This window comes from Pipistrellus kuhlii, unplaced genomic scaffold (genome assembly GCF_014108245.1).
Source record: "Pipistrellus kuhlii isolate mPipKuh1 unplaced genomic scaffold, mPipKuh1.p scaffold_m20_p_18, whole genome shotgun sequence".
In the NCBI taxonomy this organism is placed as follows: domain Eukaryota; kingdom Metazoa; phylum Chordata; class Mammalia; order Chiroptera; family Vespertilionidae; genus Pipistrellus; species Pipistrellus kuhlii.
In genome coordinates this window covers 3602683-3627347 of record NW_023425493.1, presented here as the reverse complement: position 1 = coordinate 3627347, position 24665 = coordinate 3602683, and the positions used below count along the sequence as shown (strand labels likewise).

The window sequence follows — 24665 nt, the reverse complement described above, 5'->3', positions numbered from 1 at the left end:
TTGAGCTGATGAAAGTTTCCTTCTTCACTGCACCCCAAGTCTGGATCCTGTTGGTTGACAGAACGTTAGTGGGCTGAGGTGGGGAGCTCTCCTTGGGACCAGGGTACAGTGGGAAACGCTGCCACGTCCTGCCGATGGCTTGGAACTCACTCAGAAGGCAGAGTGAGCAAGATGAGGATTAGTCAGGAAACCCTATCAGAAAATGAACGAAGAATCAGACACGGCATCACGCCAACTCCGTTTCAATATGGAAAGCGCTGCTTGGGGCAGGGTCTTTCCTCCACTACTCGCTATTGCCCTGAAAACACAACAATAGCCATTGGGTGGGAACTGCAAGGAGACAGGGTTACACCCGATAGAAGAAACGTATCCCAATGAGTCCTGACAAGTCATAGAAAGTGGCAATAGCAAATTAGCAATACGGCATGTTTCCATCCATTAGGCTGAACCATATGAAATTTCTGATGTTCAACCTTATCTGACCTACAAACACAGCAATCTCATATGGCTTGACACTATATTTTGCCATTCTGGAGTTATTTTCCAAGTTCTTTTAAAATTTTTAAGAAGACAATTTATTCAGCATTCTGATCAGTCTATTACATTTAGCAATCAACAGGATGGTGAGAGGGAAAAAAGCCTACATTAAGACCCTTTGTTGGAATGCGTTACATTTTCCTCAGAACAGAAAGGAAAACAACCTGTTACACAATCAGTCACAAATACAGTCCTTGAGGCTTTTGTCCACAGGAGTGCTGTCCAAACCATGCCTGCTCTGTGGCAGGTAGGTCCTGCCACCTCTGAGCTGTCTGCGTTCACACATCGCTGTGACCTCTGGCTGCCCTGGCCCTTCTCGGGCTCTCCTCTCCTCTAAGCCTTGTTTCCTGGCGGTAATTCAAACCTTCTGCCACGGCCCCAATCACGGCTGCTGCCGGCACCGCCCACCCACTTGGCTGCGTGGTTTGGCAAAGCGCGGCCTCCACCACCACAGGGCCCAGCGCTTCTGCCTCCAAGGCTTCCTCCTTTCACGGGCCCAACATTTGAAGGTTAATCGTTGTAACTGCCAAAATCGTTGTAGCCTCTGCCACCTCCAAAACCACTTCCCTCGTTACCAAATCCATTCCGGCCATCCACCATACCCACCACCACCACCACCATACCCACCACCCCTACCCCCAGCCACACCCCCGGCTGCCACCATCTACCTTACCTGCCCCGTGTCTCTCCAGAACTCTTACCACTACCTGACACACTTTATTTGTTTACTGTTGGTGGTGAAAAGAACTGGGTTTAGAAACTTTGGTACCTGAGAAAGAATTCAGGGCCAAGACTCAAACTATAAGAGGAAGTTTATTTATTGTAGAAAGTCCCAGAGGTAGAAGAAGTGAATTGTAGAGGAAACTCGCTCAGGAAACAAATTATAGAAGCAAAAGAAGGGCAGTTAGAGCTTGGGGGAAAGAGAGGCAGGGAAAACACACCCACCGGGGTGGGGAGGGGGAGGCACAGGCGTGCTCCATAGAGAGCTGCGTTGGCTTCTCCATCTTGAGCGTATTTGTCTGGAGGTTTCAGGGGAGGATCCCAACAGAATATCCACCAGCTTTTCAGGAGTGTCCTTTCAGGGTCTCCGTCTCTCCTGATTGAGAGGCAGCAGGGCAGAGGTCATGAGTCAGCCATGGGGTCACTTGGCTGGTTTTGCTGCTTTTCTGGGCCTGGAGCAGAAACACAACTAGGGCCTTGGTATTATCCTGAGGGGTTAATGCTTAAGGGCTATTCTCCGGCCCTCTTGCTGGTTCTCCCTCTATGGGGGTTTGGCCCACATGACTAGCAACATGTCAAAGTGAAAGGGCAGGCCGGAGCTAACTCCTGATCCTCCATTTTGTAACTGGACCCTAGCCCTCCCCCAACCAATCAGGGTCAGCCAAAGCAGTGACATCACCACCCCTATAAAACCCCTTGATCTGTTGAAGCTCGCTCTCTTCCACCACGCCGCTGTTGGTGTGAGTGGGACAAAAGGAGGAAAGGTCAGGGAAGGGTCCTAGCCTCATGACCAGTGATATCAGAGGGTCTAAACTACGTGCCTGGTGATACGCTAGGGGAGGAAAGGTCCCCTGGGGTGAAGTCTTAGTTTTCCCAGTTTTGCCCATTGTTAGGCACCTGGGGCTTTCTGCCTTGGTGACCTTCTGTGCCCAGCCCACCCTCCTTATTCTGCTCAGGCCTAACTGCCCAGCACACCCCACGGTAGTGTTAGGTGCCATGCGAGCATGGACTGCGTGCTGTTTGCTGCTGTAACCCCAGGGCATGGGTAGTACTGGACACATGGTAAACGGCCAATAAACACTCTTTGCAGGAACGAAGAAATGACCTTCATAAATGAGGGGATCTCATCCCAAAGAGGTCAAGTGGTCTTCCCAAAGGCACAGAGCTGGCGCCCGAAGAAGCTGGGGAGAAGCCCAAACACTCTGGCTCCAAAGTCCAAACGCCATAGAAAGCCGCCCTGCTGTCCGCGTCCCCCGATGGCCTCAATGCAGAGCCCGTTTGTCTCTGAGGCAGGAGGAGGGCTCCGGCATTGGGGCCAGGGGAGGGCCAGGGGGCCCCCGAGGTGCCTTCCGTTTCTGAGATTGCTGAGCATCTTCAGCTGAGCATCTCTTTCGGTGAGGGCCCTGAGAAGAAAGTTTGGTCATCCATCAGGCTACAGCTGTGGTCGGCAAACCACAGCTCACAAGCCACATGCAGCTCTTTGGCCCCCTGAGTGTGGCTCTTAAACAAAATACCACGGCCTGGGCGAGTCTATTTGGAAGAGGTGGCGTTAGAAGAAGCTTAAGTATAAAAAATCTGGCTCTCCAAAAAATGTCAATTGTTGTGCTGTGGATAGTTGGCTCTGTGGACTAATGAGTTTGCCGACCACTGGGCTACAGCATGACTGGGGGGCCAGACCAGGATATCGGCGTGATACTGTTTAGAAAGAAGTCCCAGCCACTGCCCTTTGGGGGAGGCAAAGCATTCATGTGAGCCTCAGAATACGAACTATTCCCCTGTTTGCCAACGAATGCAGAATGTGTTCGCATAGCGGCCGCCAGGAGAGCAGTACTGCGTGGGAGGAAACACAGACAAGGCTCCTGGGTTTGATTCCGGGAGCGGATGGCTCTACTCTCCCCAGGAGGCGGCTCTGCAGCTAATTACATGAGGAGGGAAATGGGAGTGTGCGCGTCCATGCAGTGATCTTTCTTCCCCCCCAGAAGCTTGCTTTGCAAAGAGCTGGTCTTTCGGTGCTCGAACCCTGGGGGCTGATGAGAGAGGCTCCCGTGCTCCCCTAGATGGGCACATCCTCCCCCTCCAGGTCAGTGCCGGAGCTGCCGGCACAGAGGGGGCGTGTGCAGGGGTGAGCGTGGGCGGCAGTGAGCTGTGTGGTGTGGGATGTGCAGTCTGGGGAAGAGCTGGGGCTGGGGTGATGCAGTGTTAATGGACCAAACTTGCAGGGGTCTTCAAACTACGGCCCGCGGGCCACATGCGGCCCGCAGAGGAGTCTGATCTGGCCCGCCAGGTTTTTTGGGCAGTGAGCGCAGCCGAGGTGTTACAGTAGGAATTAGTAGTTCATATAGTCCGGCCCTCCAGCTCTCTGAGGGACCGTGATCTGGCCCCCATTTTAAAAAGTTTGAGGACCCCTGGATTCCCTTTGAGCGGCACTTGGTCCTTGGCGAAGGGGGCTTGTGCGTCTCCTCCCCTTGAGTGCTCGCAACTTTTCCAAACGAGAAAAAGCTCAGAAAGGTGTGCTGACCTGCCACTCCATGACGCGCTGCTGGGATTTTCACCAGAGTTCATGCCCTTCTCATAATCCCTGGGCAATTGTTGACATCTTTCGTGATGTCGCTCAGAAGAAGGGCACAGGGAAGGGGGAGAAGAGCCACGCCCCAGCCCCTCCAGGCTAAGAGAAGCTACTGTGTACCGAGCACTTCGGTGCTGGGAAATCAGCTCAGCACTGGATAAGGGAGAGGAGCTATTGTCGGTCCATTTCACAGAGGAGAAAAGTGGGGCTCAGAGAGGGACAGTGACTTACCTGAGGTCAGGCAGGAGCAGGAGGTGACGGTCTGTATCGATCAGGATGTGTTACGTTGCAATATCAAACAACTCCAAAATGTCAGTACGTTAACAGAACAAAGATGCGTTTCTTTCTCAAAGGACCTGTTCGTCCGGGTTGGCAGCGGCCCCTCGGGATCCCGGCAGAGAGGGACCCACCATCACGGAGCTGCACCGCCTGGGATAATGTGCTCCCGTTGCCATGGCGAACAGCCGGCAGGTTTCGCACCAGCGATCACACGCTTCGGTTTGGAAGTAGCATGTTACTTCTCCTTACCGTACGTTGGCCCAGATTAGCCAGGCAGGCCCTGCCAGGGGCCTCGGAGAGGGGGCAGCCCATATTAGTAAGTCCGGGCAAAGCCTGTCCGTGTGGCTGTACCGCTCCATCAAGCTCCTGACTCCTGGGTTAAACTGCTTTGCTGCATTGCATTTACGGGTTTGTTCCTCCCCTGCCCCCCCTTTATTTTATTTTCTTTCTCTCTCTCTCTGCATTCCTCTAGCACCGTGGTCGGCAAACTGCGGCTCGAGAGCCACAGGCGGCTCTTTGGCCCCTTGAGTGTGGCTCTTCCACAAAATACCACGGCCTGTGCCAGTCTATTTGGAAGAAGTGACGTTAGAAGAAATTGAAGTTAAAAAAAATTGGCTCTCGCCCTGGCTGGTTTGGTTCAGTGGATAGAGCATTGGCCTGCGGACTCAAGGGTCCCGGGTTCAATTCAGGTCAGGGGCATGTGCCTTGGTTGCCGGTGCATCCCCAGTGGGGGATGTGCAGGGGGCGGCTGATGTTTCTCTCTCATCGATGTTTCTAACTCTCTATCCCTCTCTCTTCCTCAATTTGGAAAACCAATTAAAAAAAATTTTTTTTTTTTTTTAAATTTGGCTCTCAAAAGAAATTTCAATCATTGTACTGTTGATATTTGGCTCTGTTGACTAATGAGTTTGCCAACCACTGGACTAGCACAAATTCCACTCTGTTAGATGATGAGGATATTAAAATAAATGATGCATGCTCTCTGCCTTTAAATGCCCTTATTTTCAGAAGGAAGTGCTAATGCTAATGTGTCATACACAGACCCCTGTGATGCAATCAGACAAGTAAGAGTGAGGTGAGCAGGATACAGCCCACCTGTCCTGGGACTTGGCCAGCTTTCCCTCCCGGGGGAGAGGGCCTTAAGTGATGTAAGTACAATGTGCACATGGGAAGGTAGGAAGGCCTGGGCATTCCAGGCGGGGGAAGAGCTTGGCCAAAAGCACAGAGGGCCAGGAGAGGCAAGGCTTACTCCAAACAAGGCTGTGTGAGATGTCGGTAGGTGAAAGGGAGGGTAGGATGAGTGGATCCTTGGGGACCTTGAACTTCCACACTTTAGTGAAAAGTGCAGACAGGAACATGTCTGCACATGCTAAGGCAGACTAACTCCTAACGGGTGGCTTTTAAGGCTGCAAAGAACGGTGACAAAGGGGTTGTTGATGTCATTACTTATGCTCAGTCGTGGGCAATGGTCGGCAAACTCATTAGCCAACAGAGCCAAACATCAACAGCACAACGATTGAAAGTTCTTTTGAGAGCCGAAAACCGACTTCTGCGCGTGGGCCACGAAGTTTCAATCGCACTGTACGTGGTGTTTTGTGGAAGAGCCACACTCGAGGGGCCAAAGAGCCCCTCTTGAGCTGCAGTTTGCCGACCACTGATCTAGGGTGGCATAAAGGAGGGGCCTGGGCCTGGCACAGGAAGAGGCCTGATACAGGCCACACACTCCTGCCCTGGGCTTGGGGACACAGAGAGGAATCAAACACATCCGAGGTGGACACAGCACCGGAAGCATCCGAGCTAACACTCCTTGGCCTAACAGAATTCACCTGACCTCCATGTTTGCATAAACTGGCTTATTCTCCTGTTTGTCTCCCCCACCCCTACCCCACCCCCCTATTACCCTATTCTGTAGACCGGAAACCGGGATGGCAGGACACACACAGGCTTTATTGGAGGAAAGGGTACCCCTGCCGGCTGCTTCCACAGAGAGGAGCGGAAGAGAGCAAGACAGGGGCTTACAGGCACCTTTAAGGATAGAGGGCGGGGCTTAGGGCACTCAGCACACCCTGATTGGTGATTAGGGACCTAGGGACTTAGGAATGGGGGCTTAGGGTATTTGGCAGGTGCTGATTGGTGGTTCAGTGCTCAGGAATGTCTGGCCGCAGGTGGGGTTTACGTCTGTCCATCAACTGGAGAAAGGGGGGATCTATCAGTTTACTTTCGGGTTCTAACTACCATGCCTTGTATTACCTGTGCCAGTTCAACTTACCCGGCTGCAGCCTCAACATCCACCCTGCACCTGGGCCTCCTTCCCAGCCAGGCTGGACTTGCCCTGGGCTACCTACAGGCTCTTGGCCCCGGACACAGGCCTCCCAATGGCAGCCCCACAGCTCTGCTCCTCCAGCAGCGGCAGCCCAGGGCTGTGAACGCCAACCGTCTTGGAAATGGGTGGCATCACCTCAGAAGCATTTTCTCAGCTTTCATCCCCCTCTCTGTCTCCATGTCCCATGTCCCGTGTGTACAAAGAGGCTATTGTGGAACAGCTCTAGTTTGGTTAGCTGTTAGCTGGAGGAGGAAAACAACAAACCCTTTGTGTCTCTCTAGTGATTTATAGCTTTCAAAAACATTATCAGCCCTCGCCGGTTTGGCTCAGTGGATAGAGCGTCGATTGACTTGCCACTGAAGGGTCCCAGGTTCAATTCCGGTCAAGGGCATCAATCTTGGTTACGGGCTGGATCACTCACTGGTCGGGGTGTGTGCAGGAGGCAACCCATCAATAGGTCTCACTCACATCAATGTGTCTGTCACTACCCCTCCCTTCCACTCCCTAAAAATCATGGGAAAATACCCTCAGGTGAGGATGAACAAAAACAATTCTGTTAAAAAAAAAAAAAATTATCCTGTAGAATGAGCAAAGAGAAATCCTTACAATCTCTACCGAAACAGAATCTGGAATTTCTCAGCAGAATGGCTTCTGTGTGTACACCATTGTGTGTGTGTGTGTGTGTGTGTGTGTGTTTCACTACAAGTTCAAAGGTTGACACCTGGTAGCTTTGCTTTTTACCAAACCATTGCATTTTAATAAACGGACCCAATCCTGTCCTACCCTTACCCCCAAATCCTTTGGAATCTCGATCCCTGACCCAGTTTCCCCCTTCCCCATCCCATAATCAGACTTGGCATAGAGCATTTGGATGCTGTGTCCGCAAAACACGGAGGCTGGAGCTGTTCTGTTCGTCTCTGAACTGCCACATGGGCCTCAGTGCTCTGCGAGTCACAAACTGAGTAAAATGTGCTTGCCCTGCAGGGCCTGGAGGGAACCCAAATATGCTGTCTGCGATCTCAATCCAAAAATCTCCTACCCTCCCCCAAGTCTGGACCATTTCGCCCCAGATCAGGCAAGCTTTTACGTATGTGGAGCTGTTCAAGCATGAATAACACAAAACATGGTACTTTTTAGAACATTTATATTTATATATAAAAATTAAATATATATAATATATAGTGTGTTTGAGACTAAAAATATAGTACATAATATTTTTTAAAAAAGGAAAATGAAAAAAAGGCAGAATAGGAAAAGTCGTGAAGGACACACAGATACACATTGCTAAAAATCTACGATGGTCTGTCCTAACAAAAATATTTTTTCTCTCTTCTTTTAATCATCGTGGATCCATTTAGTATTGGGGTTCGTGTGGGGGGAATTCGTTTGGAGCCAGAAATGGAGGTTGCAATCCCGAGAACGGTTGGGGTAGAAAATGAGACCACAGGGAGCCCTGCGCCTCTTTCTGGAGAAATCGGCAGCAGCCAGATCTTCCAAGTCACTATTGCTAGCAAGTGAGTGGCGTTTGGCTGCGCTGCACCATGGCTGCTCTCGTCCAAGCTGGGGTGTTCGCAGGGGCAGCATCTCAAGATCAGAAGCTCCCAAAGGAGCCATAGCCCACCCACACTTGACAAGACCACTGGCTGGGGCCCTCAGAAGCCAGCAGGGGCAGGAGATGGGCAGGAATGAGTGAGTTACATGCAAACGGAGTTGTTTTTAAGAGCAGGCTCGTGCTGGTACCCCCACTACGCGCAGCAAATATTCCTCCGGGAGCAGGACCCGGCCCTCACAGTGATGCAGGAAAATGGGATTCTGCCTCCCCTCCGTCTCCCAAGCTGTGCCTTTCTGTCCTCTCCTCGAGGCTAGAGGTGAAAGGTCAGGACAAGCTGATCAAGGCCAGGCCTTCCAGGAGGCTGGCCTCCAGATGAGAGAAGGGGAGGAGCTGGGGAGGGAGAGACAGAGCAAAGGGAATGGGATAGTTACATGCCAATTTTATAGCCTCTTCACAAAAATAAATGCCTTCCCAATGGCACCCCTGGGCCTGAGCACTGGAGTTCTGTGATTGCTTCCTCGCTGGCCCCACCGTGGCCGGGGCGGTCACCTGGCCGGCACACACAGCACCGAAGCGGCAGAGAGGCTGGGCTCTGGGGCCGGGCTGGCCTGGGCAGTGTAGCCATGGGGACATTGCCCACACAGCAGAGAGGCAGTGACTGAGCCAGGTCAGTCCAGCTGGGGTCTGGGTTTTATCATTTTTTTCATACCCTATAGTAAGGTGACCAGATGTCCTGATTTTGAACATTTTGTCTTGCATCCCTTTAAAAAAAGTCCCGATTTTTGCAAAACTTTTTTAAAACGCGTGGGACAAGTTGTTAAAAATTGGGACTGTCCCGCCAGAACTGGGATGTCTGGTCACCTTACCCTATAGTGACAAACCACCTGATTCCATTTGAAGGAGCCCAGGATTGCCGTCTGGGTAACGAGAGGGTCTGGGGGCAGATAGGCTGCCTCATGATGCTGGGTGAGAAGACACAGCGGCTGGAGACAGTGGTCAAACCAACCATTTCATCCCCAGCAAAACAGCACCGCCCTAACCCATGGCCACTTTCCTTCCCGATTTAGGGTTTTTGCTTAATGCAAACTCTGTGGGTGGGCTGAGGGGTCCAGGATTGGGGATGCAGGCGAGGCCCTCCGCAAAGGAACCCTGGCTCACCCAGCAGCCCAAGGACCACTTCCAAACCCAGAATGTGTCAGACGTGCTGGACCCACATGCCCTTCCCACAGGCCCCGTCAGAGGGGTCAGCTGACCTCAGGCCTCGCCCCCTGTACCCACCCCTCAGCCTGAGGCTTCCCCTTGTAAGCGGTTGCTGGGCAGGAAAAGGCCTCTTGCTTGGCACCCAGGAGGCCCTAGGGAAGGTTCAGCAACTGTGTCAGGCCTCAGAGGACGAATGGCCCCTCAGTGCCAGCTGACAGTGACCTAGTGACCTTGGCCCCCTCCTCTCCATCGTTTCAACAGAATGGGCCCCACACTGCAACCAAAAAGAGGGAAAGAGGAGAATCTGACCAAACCCCAAACAAAACCGCCTTGTGGAGTATTCCCGATGTTTAACAGTTACCCATGACGTTTGGATTCTGTGAAAATCACCAAGATGCATGAATCTGCAGAGGAACCCGCATCCTTAACAGGCCTCCTCGCTGAGCCTGCCTACGCGGACCATGCAGGGAGGGGTCGGCTCCCGGGGATGGGCATGGGTAGGAGCCTGGACACTTCCCAAAGGGCAGGTCCCTGGGGCTCCGGCCACGCCTGGAGGGCAGAGGTAGCTGGGAGGCCAGGCGTGTCACCCCGCAGACCCACCCAAAGGTGCCGATGGCCCGTGGCCCGGCACTCACGAAAGCGAACTGGATCGCGAATGGCGACCACGAGAAAGCCGGGGTGCATCCTGGGGGCCACAGGAGGCCCCGCCTGGGTCTTCGGGGCTGAGCGCGCTGGGGGTGCACTCCAGGCCCCGCTCTAGGGAGGCGGAGGCCCCCCCGGGGTTCTTTGGAGTGCTGGTTCTCTTTGGTTAGCAGGTGGTGGCTGAAAGCCATGGGGACCGAGCGTGTGCATGTGTGGGTATCAGCCTGGGCCGCGGCCGCCTGCAGTGCCCTCTGGACCACCTTACCCAGTCTTCCCTTCCTCCTACCAGCCCCCTGGCCCCTGTTCCCGAAAACCTGCAACGCTTGACAGTGTCTGGGGCTCAGAATGCCCGCTCCCCGCAAGCCTCCCACACAGGGCCGGCCAACCTGAGCGCAAGGCACTGCGAAGCGGAGGAACAGGATGGATCCAAGAGGGGGGGAAAGACGCTTAAGCAAAACCCGTGTGAAGAGCGCATCTCACCCCCCTCAGAAGGTGGCCTCTAGGCCGTGGTGGGCTTGGGGTGGTGCAGGGTGTCTGAGAGCCGGGTCCCCTCCCTAAGCCTGTCAGCCCGTCCGCAGACTGGCCTCACCGCCGGGTGTTCAGAGACAGGCTCGGAGACAGAGTAGTGGACGGTGCCAGGAAGCTGGTGACGGGCAGGTGCCCTCTCCTTCCCCCTGGGACTGGTATTTGGGCGGGGGAATCCTTACAGCTTTACTGTTACCTTTTTTTCCCCCAAATGAGATGTTTATTGTTATTGGGGAGGGTTTTTTGTTTTGTTTTTTCTTTGAAAAAATAGCCTATAAGACTCCTCCCCTCTCACCCACACCTCCCCAGGCAGGAAGGGGGGCAGCCTGGGGAGAGAAAGGCTTGGGTGGGCACCCCTAGCGTGGCTTCTGCAAACGGCTGGGTCACATACAGTCATCTTGCTGGTGAGTCAGGACGTGGTTCCTGGCCTTTCCTTCTTCCACCATGACCCCTGACATGTCTGGCTAGCCCCGCACAGAGAAGGTAAGGGGGGCAGCCTGGTCCCTCTGCAGACTGACAGACGGGCATCCGTAGCAGGCAGCCAGGAGGGCGGGCATTTTCATCTCCCTGGAGGAGGGCTGGATTTGAACTCAGTGCCAGGGCTGTTCCCTAGGCCAAGGTCCAATAAACCCCAGGACCTTCTGCAGTCCCGAGGAAGGAAGGGGATACACCGGGGTACGAATGCAGATGACAGAGGACCGGCCAGGCCAGCCTGTGTCCACCTCTATGTGCCAGCGCCAACACTCACCCCTAGACTGCATGCGGCCCCCTAGGCCAGAGCCGACCCCCTCCCACACGAACCCCCAGCCCCGTCCTGGGAGACCAGGGGGGCGGGACAGGAATGCCAAAAAGCGCCCCCTCTGCTCTCCACGACCTTCCCCTTCCCAGCCCCACCCTCCCGCGGAGGAGGGAAGGGCAGGCCCAGGAGGCTGGGCAGCACAGAGCAAGCACCTCAGGTGGATGTTTCGGGGGGAGACCTGTCCCCCCACCTGCCAGGGCGGAAGGAGGGAGGTTGGTTGGTTGGGGACAGGAGCTGCGGGCAAGCAGCGCCCCTGAATATCAGGGGGCCCGCTCCTCCTCTGTCCGCAGAGCGCCCCCTGCCGCCCGCAGAGCTGCCCTCCGCCCGCAGAGCGCCCCCTGCCGGCTACACGTGCGTCTGCATGCGCTGCTGGAAGCGCTGCCCGAAGTCCGAGTGCTGCGACGTGTAGGAGAAGCGCGTGGCCGTGGCGAACTTGCCGATGGGGTCGTAGGCCTCGAAGGGGGTCCGCTCCAGGCCGGCGGGCGCCTGCGGGTAGCCCAGCCGGTAGGTGGGGTAGCCCGCGGCCCCGGGGAACGGGTGGGCGCCGAACTTGTCGTAGTTGTCGTAGGACAGCTGGCTGGCCGTGTCGGCGGCGGGCGCGGCGGGCGCGGGCTCGGGGAAGTCGGCGGCGGGCGCGCGGCCGTAGGAGCTGAGCTGCGCGTAGCCGCTCGAGTGCGAGAGGCGCGAGGCCGGGCGGCCGTCGAAGCGCGCGGGCCCGGGCGCGCGGTAGTCGGCGTAGAGCACCGTGCGCGAGGCCGGCCGGTCCTCGTGGGCGCGCACGTTGTAGTAGCCGTTGGTGGGGTCCTGGGGGGGGGGGGGGGGGAAAGAGGGGCGGGTGAGTCCGCGCCCCCTGGTGGCGGGGTCCAACCTCGCCGTGGCCACCCTCGGGGCTTCCTGGGCTCGCCCCTGTGGTCCCAGCAAATACCTCCTGCCTCCTTGGCTCCTTCAGGCCTCCTAGCCGTCCCCTCCCTCCCGACCTGCCCTCATCCTCAGCACCCAGGACCCTATGACACCCCCCACCCCCTCTGCCCCTCCCTCCCGACCTGCCCTCCTTCCCATCCTCAGCACCTAGGACCCTATAACACCCCCCCCCTCAACCTCCCTCTGCCCCTCCCTCCCCGACCTGCCCTCCTTCTCATCCTCAGCACCCAGGACCCTACCCCCCACCCCCTCCCTCCCGACCTGCCCTCATCCTCAGCACCCAGGACCCTACCCCCCACCCCCTCCCTCCTGACCTGCCCTCCTTCCCTTCCTCAGCACCCAGGACCCTATAACAGCCCCCCCTACCCCCCTCTGCCCCTCCCTCCCGACCTGCCCTCCTTCCCATCCTCAGCACCCAGGACCCTATAACAGCCCCCCCCTACCCTCCTCTGCCCTTCCCTCCCCGACCTGCCCTCCTTCCCATCCTCAGCACCCAGGACCCTATAACAGCCCCCCCCCTACCCCCCTCTGCCCCTCCCTCCCGACCTGCCCTCCTTCCCATCCTCAGCACCCAGGACCCTATGACACCCCCCACCCCCTCTGCCCCACCCTCCCCGACCTGCCCTCCTTCCCATCCTCAGCACCCAGGACCCTATGACACCCCCCACCCCCTCTGCCCCACCCTCCCCGACCTGCCCTCCTTCCCATCCTCAGCACCCAGGACCCTATGACAGCCCCCCCTACGCCCCTCTGCCCCTCCCTCCCGACCTGCCTCCTTCAATTCCTCAGCACCCAGGACCCTATGACACCCCCCCCTCCCCCCCTCTGCCCCTCCCTCCCCGACCTGCCCTCCTTCCCATCCTCAGCACCCAGGACCCTATGACAGCCCCCCCTACGCCCCTCTGCCCCTCCCTCCCGACCTGCCTCCTTCAATTCCTCAGCACCCAGGACCCTATGACACCCCCCCCTACCCCCCTCTGCCCCTCCCTCCCCGACCTGCCCTCCTTCCCATCCTCAGCACCCAGGACCCTATGACACCCCCCACCCCCCTCTGCCCCTCCCTCCCGACCTGCCCTCCTTCCCATCCTCAGCACCCAGGACCCTATGACACCCCCCACCCCCTCTGCCCCCAGCCCTCGGGCCGGCCCCTTCCCCCTTCCCACCTTCATTTCATACTCCTCCCGGGTGTCGAGGGTGTCACAGCGCAGGTCCTGCTTCAAGTCCACGTCGTCCTTGAAGGACTGCAGAGCAGCAGGAGTGTGGGCCTTAGGAGTCTGCTCTTACCCCCACGCACCGCTCCCCACACCGAGGCCACCCTCAGTGGGAAAGGCCGGGTCCTGGGTGGGCTTGAGGCTGTGGTGGGGAGAAGCCAGTCCCTGGCCCTAGCACAGTTCTGCCCCTGACACACCACGTGACCAGGGCCGGGCCTTTGCCCCTCTCAGGGATCCAGCCGTGAGGCAGTGGGATGTGAAAAATCCCAGGGGTTTCCAGTTCTGACTCTGCAGGGAAAGGATGGGGCAGCCGAAACCGGTTTGGCTCAGTGGATAGAGCGTCGGCCTGCGGACTGAAAGGTCCCAGGTTCGATTCCTGTCAAGGGCATGTACCTTGGTTGCAGGCACATCCCCAATGGGGGGCGGGGGTGTGCAGAAGGCAGCTGGTCGATGTTTCTCATCAATGTTTCTAGCTCTCTATCCCTCTCCCTTCCTCTCTATAAAAAGATCAATAAAACACATTTAAAAAAAAAAAAAAAAAAGGATGGGGCAAAGGAAGTCTAGGGGCGGCCCACCTGCCCAGCCTCTGCTGGCGGGAAATCCGCCTGGAGGGCGTGTGAGCATGTATGCAGGTGTATGTAAGCATGTTGTAAACATGTGTGCATATGCGTGTGTGCGGACCAAGGCCAGCTGACCAAAGGAGGAGCCAGGGACAGTGGTTATTGGAGAACGAAGGGAGGGAGGGGGCCAGGGCAGGGCGGGCCCCTTACTGAGTAGATGGCTTTCATGACGCGGGTGGCCGTGGAGACGCTGGCGGTGTCATCCTCCCGGTCAGAGTGCATGGTGAGCGGCTCCCGGTTCACGGTCTCCACCTTGATGTCCAGCTTCCTGAGGGTCACGTCCTTGCGACCTGGGACAAGGGAGATGGCCTGGGCGCTCGCTGCCAGCCCCGCAGGGCTGGTTCCCAGACCCGCCTTGGCTGGGAAGCACAATGGCCACCTCCGGGCCCCTGGGAGCGAGGCCGGCCGCCGGAGCCGGGGCCCCTGGGAGCGAGGTCGGCCGCCGGAGCCGGGCGGGCGGGCAGGCCGTGCCCACGGCCATACTCACTGCCTTTGCGCCGCCGGTAGAGGAAGAACACAAGGGCGATGAGGGAGAAGGTGAGCAGGATGCCGGCCCCGATGGTGGCTCCCGCGATGATGCCCACAGGCAGCACCTCTGCAGCCGGGAAGGAGAGGGGTCAGGACGGCGCCCCGCCTCCCGGGCTCTGAGCTCTGTGCTGGCCGAGGCCCAGGCCGGCCACAGCCGCAGTCCCCCCCGCCCCCCGGTTGTGCTCGGGTTGCTTTAGGACAAGGCGGGATGGTAGGGGAAGGCCTGCATTGTGTGTGGGTTTGGGCCGGAGCTTACGCCTGATCAGAGTGGAGGGCGTGGTGATACCGTATCCCAGCTGCTGGGGCATCCCCCCAACTCTGGCCTTGGCGGTCTGTCTGTCCCTCTCCTGTCCCAGCTTCCTATGAGCCCTGGTGTGAGGTCAGCCGTCTCTAAACTCTCCCATCGGCTGCGTGTGTTCCGACCTCTTTGCCACCTCAGCACCGTGACGGCCCCCTGGGCACCCACCCACCCACCAGAACCCCAACAGCCCACCTCGGCTCCCCGCCCCCAGGGCCGAGAAGCACCTGGGTCTCCGACGCCAGCTCTCTCCCCTCCCGGAAGTCCTGGGTGGGTCACGGCCCCTCCCCTTCAGAGCCTGGCTCCAGGAGCTCTGCCTTACTCCCTACTCTCTTCCTCCACCACCGCCTGGCGGGCACTCTCAGCCGAGAACTGATGGATCCCGTTATTCCCATCTCCCATATCAAATGGCTAGTTATATATAGGTGTGTGTGGGTGTGTGTTGTGTATGTTTATATGTAAAAAAATAATAAGAGTAATATGCTAATTAGACCAGACGACTTCCCAGACAAAGCTTTGGCAATGCTGGGGGGCCGAGGCAGAGGCCTGCACTGGGGCCGAGCCCCTTGCAGGAATCTCATGCATCAAGCCTCTAGTCCTATCTAATAAAAGAGTAACATGCAAATTGACCATCACTCCAACACACGCACGTGCGCGCGCGCACACACACACACACACACACAATGGCCATCCCCATGTAGTCAAAGATGGCCTCCCCTATGTGGACACAAGATGGCCAGTACAAGATGGCCGCAGGGGAGGGCAGTTGACAGTGACCAGGCCTGCAAGGGAGGGCAGTTGGGGGCAATCAGGCCTGCAGGGGAGGGCAGTTAAGGGGGACCTGGCCTATAGGAGAAGGCAGTTAGGGGTGACTGGGCTGGCAGAGGAGCAGTTAGGCGTTGATCAGGCTGGTAAGGGAGTGGTTAAGGGATGATCAGGCTGACAGGCACAAGAGGTTAGGGTCCATCAGGCAGGCAGAAAGGTGAGCGGTTGGGAGCTAGCAGTCCTGGACTATGAATCCTGGTGGGATTGGGCTTAAATGGGCAGTCGGACATCCCTCAAGGGGCCTCAGATTGGAGAGGGTGCAGGTTGGGCTAAGGGACACCCCACCCCAAGCCCATGCACGAATTTTGTGCACCGGGCCTCTAGTACATATATAAAAGCCTTTTCCCTCTTCAGACGTGGAAACTTCCAAAAAAGGCAAAGGCAACGCCTGCTGTTGTTAAACTAGAAGTGCCTCAGGGGGTGGGAGGGTAGGGGGGCGAGGTGCCTCCCACCACACCAAGGATCCTTGAAGAGGTGAGGAACCCAAACTCCCTGGCCTCCATCATGTGCCAGGCATTTAATGAATGCTCTCGGGTAACCCTCACACCCTCCCAGTGAGGCAGGCCGCTTCCTTTCACAGATCACTCGCCATCTCTCCAGCTGAAGCCATTTGCTGCCACCGGCTAAGCCCTTCCACTAACCTGGGTCCCGAGGGCAAGGACCACGTGCACATGGGTCCCTGCAGCCCCTCGCACAGGGCCTGGCATGTAACAGACGCACAACAAACGTCTCAGAAAGTCAGTGGTTCCCCCGCGGAGCAATAGGCCAGCTTCCGGTGGGGAGGCCCAGGCCGGGGTCCCCCCCGAGTCCAGCCCCGGAGAGAGGAGGGAGCGGGGCCCCCAGGCGTCACCTAGCTCCTCCAGCTGGATGATGGCGGTGCCCGGGCCGAAGCTGTTCCAGGCCGTGCAGTTGTAGTGGGTCTGGAAGTCGGCCTCCATGACGTTGTTGATGGTGAGCGTGGACAGCACGCCGCTGCCCGAGTTGGTCCTCTCCACTGTGTAGCGCTCCAGGGTGCCCACCTCCAGGAAGTTCTCCTTCCAGGCCCACGCCTGCCGTGGGGAGGGCAGGGGTGAGCGGGGCGGGAGGGAGGAACACCTCACCCTTCCGCAGGTCTGTGCCCAGAGTGCCCGGCCCCACACACCCTGCAGCAAGCCTGGTCACTCACCCTCCGCCTCAGACCTGGGCACGGAGCCCCCAGTCAGGAGAAGCAGCGGCTCCCACACACGACAGGCGCACGCCAGAGGCACTGGGACACACGACAGGCGCACGCCAGAGGCACTCGGACACACGACAGGCGTACGCCAGGGGCACTCGGACACACGACAGGCGCACGCCAGAGGCACTCAGACACATGACAGGCGTACGCCAGAGGCACTCGGACACACGACAGGCGCACGCCAGGGGCACTCGGACATACGACAGGCGTACGCCAGAGGCACTCAGACACATGACAGGCGTACGCCAGAGGCACTCGGACACACGACAGGCGTACGCCAGGGGCACTCGGACACACGACAGGCGCACGCCAGAGGCACTCGGACATACAACAGGCGTACGCCAGGGCACTCAAGACAGATGACAGGCGTACGCCAGGGGCACTCGGACACATGACAGGCGCACGCCAGAGGCACCCGGACACATGACAGGCGCACGCCAGAGGCACTCGGACACACGACAGGCGTACGCCAGAGGCACCCGGACACATGACAGGCGCACGCCAGAGGCACTCAGACATACAACAGGCGTACACCAGAGGCACTCGGACACATGACAGGCGTACGCCAGGGCACTCAGACAGATGACAGGCGCACGCCAGAGGCACTCGGACACATGACAGGCGCACGCCAGAGGCACTCAGACACACAACAGGCGTACGGCAGGGGCACTCGGACACACGACAGGTGCATGCCAGAGGCACTCGGACACATGACAGGCGCACGCCAGAGGCACTCGGACACATGACAGGCGCACGCCAGAGGCACTCAGACACACGACAGGCGTACGGCAGGGGCACTCGGACACACGACAGGTGCACGCCAGAGGCACTCGGACACACGACAGGCGCACGGCAGGGGCACTCGGACACATGACAGGTGCATGCCAGAGGCACTCAGACACACGACAGGCGTACGGCAGGGGCACTCGGACACATGACAGGCGCACGCCAGAGGCACTCGGACACATGACAGGCGCACGCCAGAGGCACTCGGACACACGACAGGCGTACGCCAGGGGCACTCGGACACATGACAGGCGTAGGCCAGAGGCACTGGGACACATGACAGGCGTACGCCAGAGGCACTCGGACACATGACAGGCGCACGCCAGAGGCACTCAGACACACGACAGGCGTACGCCAGGGGCACTCGGACACACGACAGGTGCATGCCAGGGGCACTGGGACACACGACAGGCGTACGCCAGAGGCACTCGGACACATGACAGGTGCACGCCAGAGGCACTCGGACATACGACAGGCGTATGCCAGGGGCACTCGGACACATGACAGACGTACGCCAGGGGCACTCGGACATACGACAGGTGCACGCCAGGGGCACTCGGACATACGACAGGTGCACGCCAGGGGCACTCGGACATACGACAGGCGTACGCCAGGGGCACTGGGACACACGACAGGCGCACGCCAGAGGCACTCGGACACACGACAGGCGCACACCAGAGGCACTCAGACACATGAGAGACGTACGCCAGAGGCACTCGGACACATGACAGGCGTACGCCAGGGGCACTCAGACACATGACAGGCGTACCCCAGAGGCACTCAGACATACGACAGGCGTACGCCAGGGGCACTGGGACACACGACAGGCGCACGCCAGAGGCACTCGGACACACGACAGGCGTACGCCAGAGGCACTCAGACATAGCCAGGGACGCCCTTCAAAATGCCCGTTTCTGGGACTTATCTCCTAAATAGGACCCCCCCCCCCTTTTTTATCCTCACCCAGGAATCTGTTCATGGATTCTTAGAGAGGGAGGAAGAGAGAGAGAAACACTGGTGAGAGAGAGAAACTTCGATCGGTTGCCTCCCATGTGTCCCTACCAGGGATCAAACTGGTAAATTCTTTTTTTTTTTTTTTTAATATTTTTTTTATTGATTTTTCACAGAGAGGAAGAGAGAAGGATAGAGAGTTAGAAACATCGATGAGAGAGAATCATCGATCAGCTGCCTCTTGCACAGCCCCCGCTGGGGACGTGCCCGCAACCAAGGTACATGCCCCTGCCGGGAATCGAACCTGGGACCCTTCAGTCCGCAGGCCGACGCTCTATCCACTGAGCCAAACCAGTCCCGGCCAAACCCGTAAATTCTTTTTTTATTTTTTTAATATATTTTATTGATTTTTTTACAGAGAGGAAGGGAGAGGGAGAGAGAGAGAGTTAGAAACATCAATGATGAGAGAGAACCATGGATCGGCTGACTCCTGCGCACTCCCTACTGGGATGTGCCTGCAACCCAGGCCTGTACCCTTGGCCGGAATCGAACCCAGGACCCTTCAGTCCGCAGGCTGACGCTCTATCCACTGAGCCAAACCGGTTAGGGCGAACCCGTAAACTCTTGGTGTGCGGGCCAACGCTCCACCCGACTGAGCCGCCAGCCAGCGCGAACCTGTGTTTATATGGGTCCCCTGTGGTGTGCGACGTGGGTGCACCATTTGGGAACCCCTGATGTTGTAGATAAAGCCCTGGGGGGGGGGGGGGGTCAAGAACACGGGGCTCCCTTCCAGTCCCGGTGTGGCCTCCCTCCCCTCTCCGGGCTGTTCCGCACCGGGAAGGGAGGGGACCAGACTGGACAACAAGGTTTCTTCCACATACGCCAGTCGTCAGTCCTACCCTAACCAGACCCGGCAGCACGCTAACCTGCTGCTGCCGCGGAGACGCAGCCACAGACGCTCCTGATGGCCAAGAGCTGCCAGAGGAGAGGGGGTCCCGGGCCGCCCCCCAGCTCCCGGGGGCAGCCCCGTGCGTCCCCCCCCCCCAGGAGGGCGTGAGGGGTGGTGTGGCTGAGAGCCGGCCCCCGGGAGCGGAGCACTCCGGCTCGGCAGCCGTGGTAATGAAGTGTCCCTGGGCAGCCCTGCAGGCAGCCAAATGGTTATTAAATGTGATGAGGGGTTTGACGGTTAATGGCCACGGCAGGAATTAATGGCTCGTGGTGTGGGGAAGAGGAGAGAGGAGGGGGTGGTGCGGGAGCCGGTGCAGAGCCAAGGAGAAGGGAGGGGAACGGGTGTGGGCCGGGGCGGGAAGGAGAGCTGCTGGGCAGGGCTGAAGGGAGAGGAAGAGGAGGGAGCAAGGAAAGATCAGGAGGAAAGGAAGGAGAGTGGCTCAGTGGTTGAGCACTGACCTATGAACCAGCAGGTTATAGGTTCGATTCCCAGGCAGCGCACATGCCAGATGCAGGCTCGATCCCTAGTGTGGGATGGGCAGGAGGCAACCGATCAATGATTCTCTCTCATCGTTGATGTTTCCATGTCCTTCTCTCTTTCTGAAATCCATTAAAAACTGACAGTGAACGTCTCGAGGGCGCCCCCTGGCCTTCCACCCCTGCTGCTCCTGCTGCTTGTCACGTGCTCCGTGTTAGAGTGACACTGAGGAGCACAGCAATTCGCTCAGGGTCACACAGGTCAGAGGTGGTGGGACAGAGCGCGGAAAGGGACCGAGGGGCTGAAGTTGGAGGACCGGAAGCAGAGGGAAGCAGGAGCAGGACAGAGAGCGGAGGAGACTGAGCGAGCAGAGAGCAGGCGCCCACTGCCCACGCCCACGCCCGGGGGGGCGCCCCGCACTCACAATGCGATCTGGGGGGGGCGTGCTCCCGATGAAGCACTCCACCTTGCCGCCGTCCCCCCGCACGGCGTACTGCACCGCCTCGCTGGAGATAATGGGGGGCCCTGCGAGCAGAAGGCGCAGTCAGGGTCCGCTGGAGTTCCCAGCACCTGCCCCCAGGCCCAGCCCTGCCCCTCCCAGGCCCAGGCCCTGCCTCCCCAGGCCCAGGCCCTGCCCCCCCCAGGCCCAGGCCCTGCCCCCCCCAGGCCCAGGCTCTGCCCCGCCCCCAGGCCCAGCCCCGCCCCCAGGCCCAGCCCCGCCCCTCGGGCCACTCACCGTTGACGTAGAGCGGCACCTCCCGCTCGGCCACTCCGATGCGGGGCACGATGGCCCGGCAGGTGTAGGTGCCGGCGTCCGCCTGGGTCACCGACTTCAGCAGCAGCTGGTTGCTGTTGCTCAGGACCTGGGCAGAGAGAGCAGCCTCGGGTGGGGAGCCAGGAGGCCTGGGCCCCTAGGTCCGGGGGCCCCGCATTGGATGTAGTGGAGAGAAAGCAGGAAGGGCCACAGGTGAGTTCCCAGACGGGAGACGGGGCCAGGAGTCAGTCTGGTCCCTCCCCCAGCTCTAACCAGGCTGGCATTCAACACACCAGCTCGCACGGGTGGACGGCGGCAGGTGGCCGGAGAATGAGGTCACCGAGGAGACCGCCTCCCGGATGACCTGACAATTTCACCCTGAAGTCCCTCTTCTGCCCAAACTGCTCAGTGCCGGTCTCTGGAGGGCTGTGAATTCAGCCTTTCCCCCTCTCTGACCTCTCCAGCCCCACCTTCCGATTTGGCATTCACCACATCCCCCGCCAGCCCAGAGCCTGTCTCAGGCCCTCCCCCTACACACACACACACACACACACACACACACACACACACACACACGCCAGCACGCCCTCCCCTGACCCGGACCCCGACAGCTGTTCTTGGAGGAGGGGTGGGGGGTAATCGCAGGAGCTGGCCTTGTCCTCTAAGTCTCAATTTCTTAGAAATATCCCAAGTTCAACTTGAAAACTCATGCCGGCCCTCCCTCGACGGCTCTGTCCTCCCAGCACCGGGAGGGGCGGCCAGGGGCTTACCATGTTGGAGTCCTTCTTGGTCCAGGTGAGGGTGAGGGGGGGATTCCCAACCCAGACACAGGTGAGCGTCACGTCAGAGCCAATGTCCGTGGTCGTAGGTTTAGGGTCAACCACAATCCGGGGGGCGACTGAGGTGGAGGCAGCGGGTGGTTAGGGTCTCGGTGTCATGGGGTCAGCTCCCCTCAGCCTCCTCCTCTCCTCTCTCCTGCCCTGCTACCTGCCTGCGTTTCTTCCCTACCTCCTCAGCTTCATGGAGCCTCCCAGCTCCACCCAGGCCCTTCAGGCCCCTCCCTCCGCCCCGGGTCCCACCCCTGCCCCTGCCCCTGCCCCTGCAGCCACTCACAGTGGACATTCACCAAAGTGCTGACATTGGTGCTGCCCACTTTGTTGTAAACCTCACAGGACACAGGCTCTGTGAAGAAGGAATAGTCGACATTCGTCTCATAGCGACTCTCGTGGGCATCTTCGATGGAGAAGCCGCCCTTGGCCCACCTGGGGGAAGAGACAACACGGGGGGAGGGGGCGGGGGGGGGAGGTTAGGGCTGGGAGCCTCTCACCACCCCCGGAGGCGCGGCCCGCCCCGGGTGCCCACGCCCTGCGCCGCACACCTGTAGCCCAGGATCTCGGGGTTGGCTGTGGCCTGGCACGTAAAGACAACGCGCTCGCCCTCCTGCACCGTCTGTGGCTCGATGGACAGGGTCACCGTGGGAGGGTCTGCAAAGCAGGGGACGGGAAGTCAGGGTCTTTTCTGTTCCCAGGTTTCCGTTTCCCTCCCCGGCACATCCCCTCGGGCACCGCGCGCAGTGGCCTGGGAGTCTGCGTTTGCAGGGTACCCGCTCCAATAAATGCCCCTGTCTCCATCTTTACCCACAGCCCACCGCGGACTCGAGGGGGCCGTCTGGAGTGACCACCAAGGATGATGCCGAAGGGACAGATTGATTAGCCAATGGGCGTAAAGGCCAGCGGTGGCCACTAGATGTCAGCGTGGGCTCCCCTGGCTCATTAAGAGGGCTGGGGGCGGGGCATTTCTCTGTTGCTGCTCAGATCCAACCCTACCCAGGGCAGAGGTCATTTTTGGAGCACATACCAGCTGGCAGACGCCACGCTAGGAGCTCTTACACTACACTCACTTGATGCTCACAACCCTGAGAAGCGGCACAGGTCCATCTGAAACCGCTGAAACTGTGTGCTTCAGAATTGAGAATTTTTCAAATCTTAGAAAGGTAACAGTGTGCATGGACTGTTTACCACGCGAGACCTCCAGCAGGGACCGGCAACACCCGTGGCCACATACACTAATCCCTCTGCAGCGAAACCTGTGGCTGTCCCGACTGAAGACTGCGAAGAGCCTCGGCTGAGGTTTTGGATAACGAATCTTATCCGAAATCCCTGTCAGTTTGGAGTTTTGGATAAGGAACTGTAGGCCTGCATTTGTTTTCTGCAGGCATACCGAATTGGAAACTGAGGCACGGGGAGATTACATCATTGCCCAAAACTACACTCTGGTTTAGACCCAGGAACGGCTCGACTCCCCGCTGATGCCTCTTCACCAGTCCCCAGCGCCCCTGGGTCACACCAGGGAGCCGGCACAAAGGCAGACAGTGAGCCTGTCCTGGGCCCTCGGAGGAGTCTGCTGACTCCTCTGCAGTGCTCACATCTCCCCTGTCTGCCCTCCCGGACCCTGCTCTCCCCTCTCTCCCCGTCCCTCCCGCCCCGCCCCAGCTCACGGTGCACATCCAGCTCGATGGAGGTCTCCCTGCCGCTGGGGACGGCCTCGTTGGCGCTGCGGCAGGTGAAGACGCGCCCGATGTCCAGGTCCGTGGGGTTGATGAGCAGCTGGCTGACGGTGGTCTCCCGCTTCCCGTCCTTCAGCAGCTCCTGGGGGCCCGGGGGGAGGCGGCGTCAGGCTGAGAGCCCCTCCCTGCTCTCAGGAGGGCGGACCCAGGGCCGGCCCGCTGGAGGCGCTTTAACCTAGAGCTCACCCCGTCCCCAGCCCCCACCTCTCCTTGGGTTTCGTTTTGTCTTTAATTGGCAGGTTTCATTTTTTAGAAAAGTTTCAAATTTACCAAAAAAAAAAAAATGTTTTTGAAAGAGAACACCCATGTGCCCTCCTTCCTCACCTGTTTCCCTGTTATTAACATGACCCTTTAGTGTGATCTGTGTGTCACAGCCAACATTGACACGTCACACTAACTCAGGTCCATCGTTTAACCAGAGCCAATTCTGTGTGCTGCACACTCTGCCTCACGGTTGGGGTGGAGCCTGATTCCTGGAATTCTCTGAGTCCAGCTCTATCCCTCCTCTTCTGCTAAGTCTTTCTCAGCCACCTCAGCCCCCAGGACTCTCCCGGCCTGAACCTGTGCCCTCCCGGAGGCAGTCTGTCCTGCACGCTGCTCTGGGCACGTTCTGCCCTGCCCTTGGGCACTGGGCCGGAGTGTTTCCGAGTTGGGTCTCTCCTGCTGATCCATGAACCCCTTGAGGGCAGGGAATGAGCTCATAGGCCCTAAGCCTCACACCCATCAGACCGACTCTGAGGCTCAGAGCCCTGGAGCTGTCCTACTGCAGGCTGCCCAAGGCGTGCCAGGCCAAGAGCCGAAGCTACACACCCCTCTCCTGGGGCTGCCTGTGCGGCCTGGCAGAGCCAGGTCTCTCATGAATGTCAAGGAGGGGGGCGGACCAAATGCCACTAACAAGTCAGCTTGTTTGGTTGCCAAAGTATTTCACAACATGGAGCCCAGGAAGAGGAAGGGAACAGAGTTCTTGGTGGTGAAAGCGTTAAGCACCACCCAGGCCAAATTCTCATTTGTCAAAAGGTGAGCCCGAGGCCAAGGAGAGGTGAGCTGGCCAAGGTGTCAGGGGCGGAGCTAACCCAGCTCGCCCTGGGGCCGGTCTCACTCAGGCACACGGTGAGTGTCTCCGCCTGGCAAAGGGCTGGGCACACACATGCTTGCCCGCAGCTGCAGAAGGAGCTCCGCACAGGAGGTCCCCGAGAACTCTGCCCGGTGATCCCGGGCAAGTCGCTCGCTGCCTCTCTCTGCCACAGGCTCACCACGAAGTGGACAGGGTGACCCTGCCTCCTCAGCTGAGCCAGCCAGAGGCTGGGCAGGAGGTGGAGGGGCAGGGCAGGCAGAGCGCAGCCTGGCCCAGGCACAAACCCCGCTCTGCCGCACGCCAGCTGTGTGACCTGGGGCAAGGCTCTCCACCCCCCCACCCCGA

The 24665-nt window shown here is 58.8% G+C and overlaps 1 protein-coding gene across 2 annotated transcripts in view; it reads right to left on the bottom strand.

Annotated features, from left to right (window-relative positions):
- Positions 1-9959: 9959 nt before the first annotated feature.
- KIRREL1 (kirre like nephrin family adhesion molecule 1) overlaps positions 9960-24665 on the bottom strand; it is a 114545-nt gene continuing 99839 nt past the window's right edge. The window contains exons 5-15 of one of the 2 annotated variants that reach the window (XM_036442497.2): positions 23177-23327; positions 22058-22163; positions 21793-21941; positions 21450-21577; positions 20662-20836; positions 20350-20450; positions 16397-16595; positions 14383-14490; positions 14046-14185; positions 13228-13305; positions 9960-11947 (exon numbers count right to left, since the gene is read on the bottom strand). In XM_036442497.2, the coding sequence (XP_036298390.1) occupies positions 11489-11947; positions 13228-13305; positions 14046-14185; positions 14383-14490; positions 16397-16595; positions 20350-20450; positions 20662-20836; positions 21450-21577; positions 21793-21941; positions 22058-22163; positions 23177-23327 (1794 nt within the window). In that variant the 3' untranslated portion in view covers positions 9960-11488. The remainder of the gene's footprint in view (positions 11948-13227; positions 13306-14045; positions 14186-14382; positions 14491-16396; positions 16596-20349; positions 20451-20661; positions 20837-21449; positions 21578-21792; positions 21942-22057; positions 22164-23176; positions 23328-24665) is intronic. The other variant, XM_036442498.2, reaches the window with a different exon arrangement.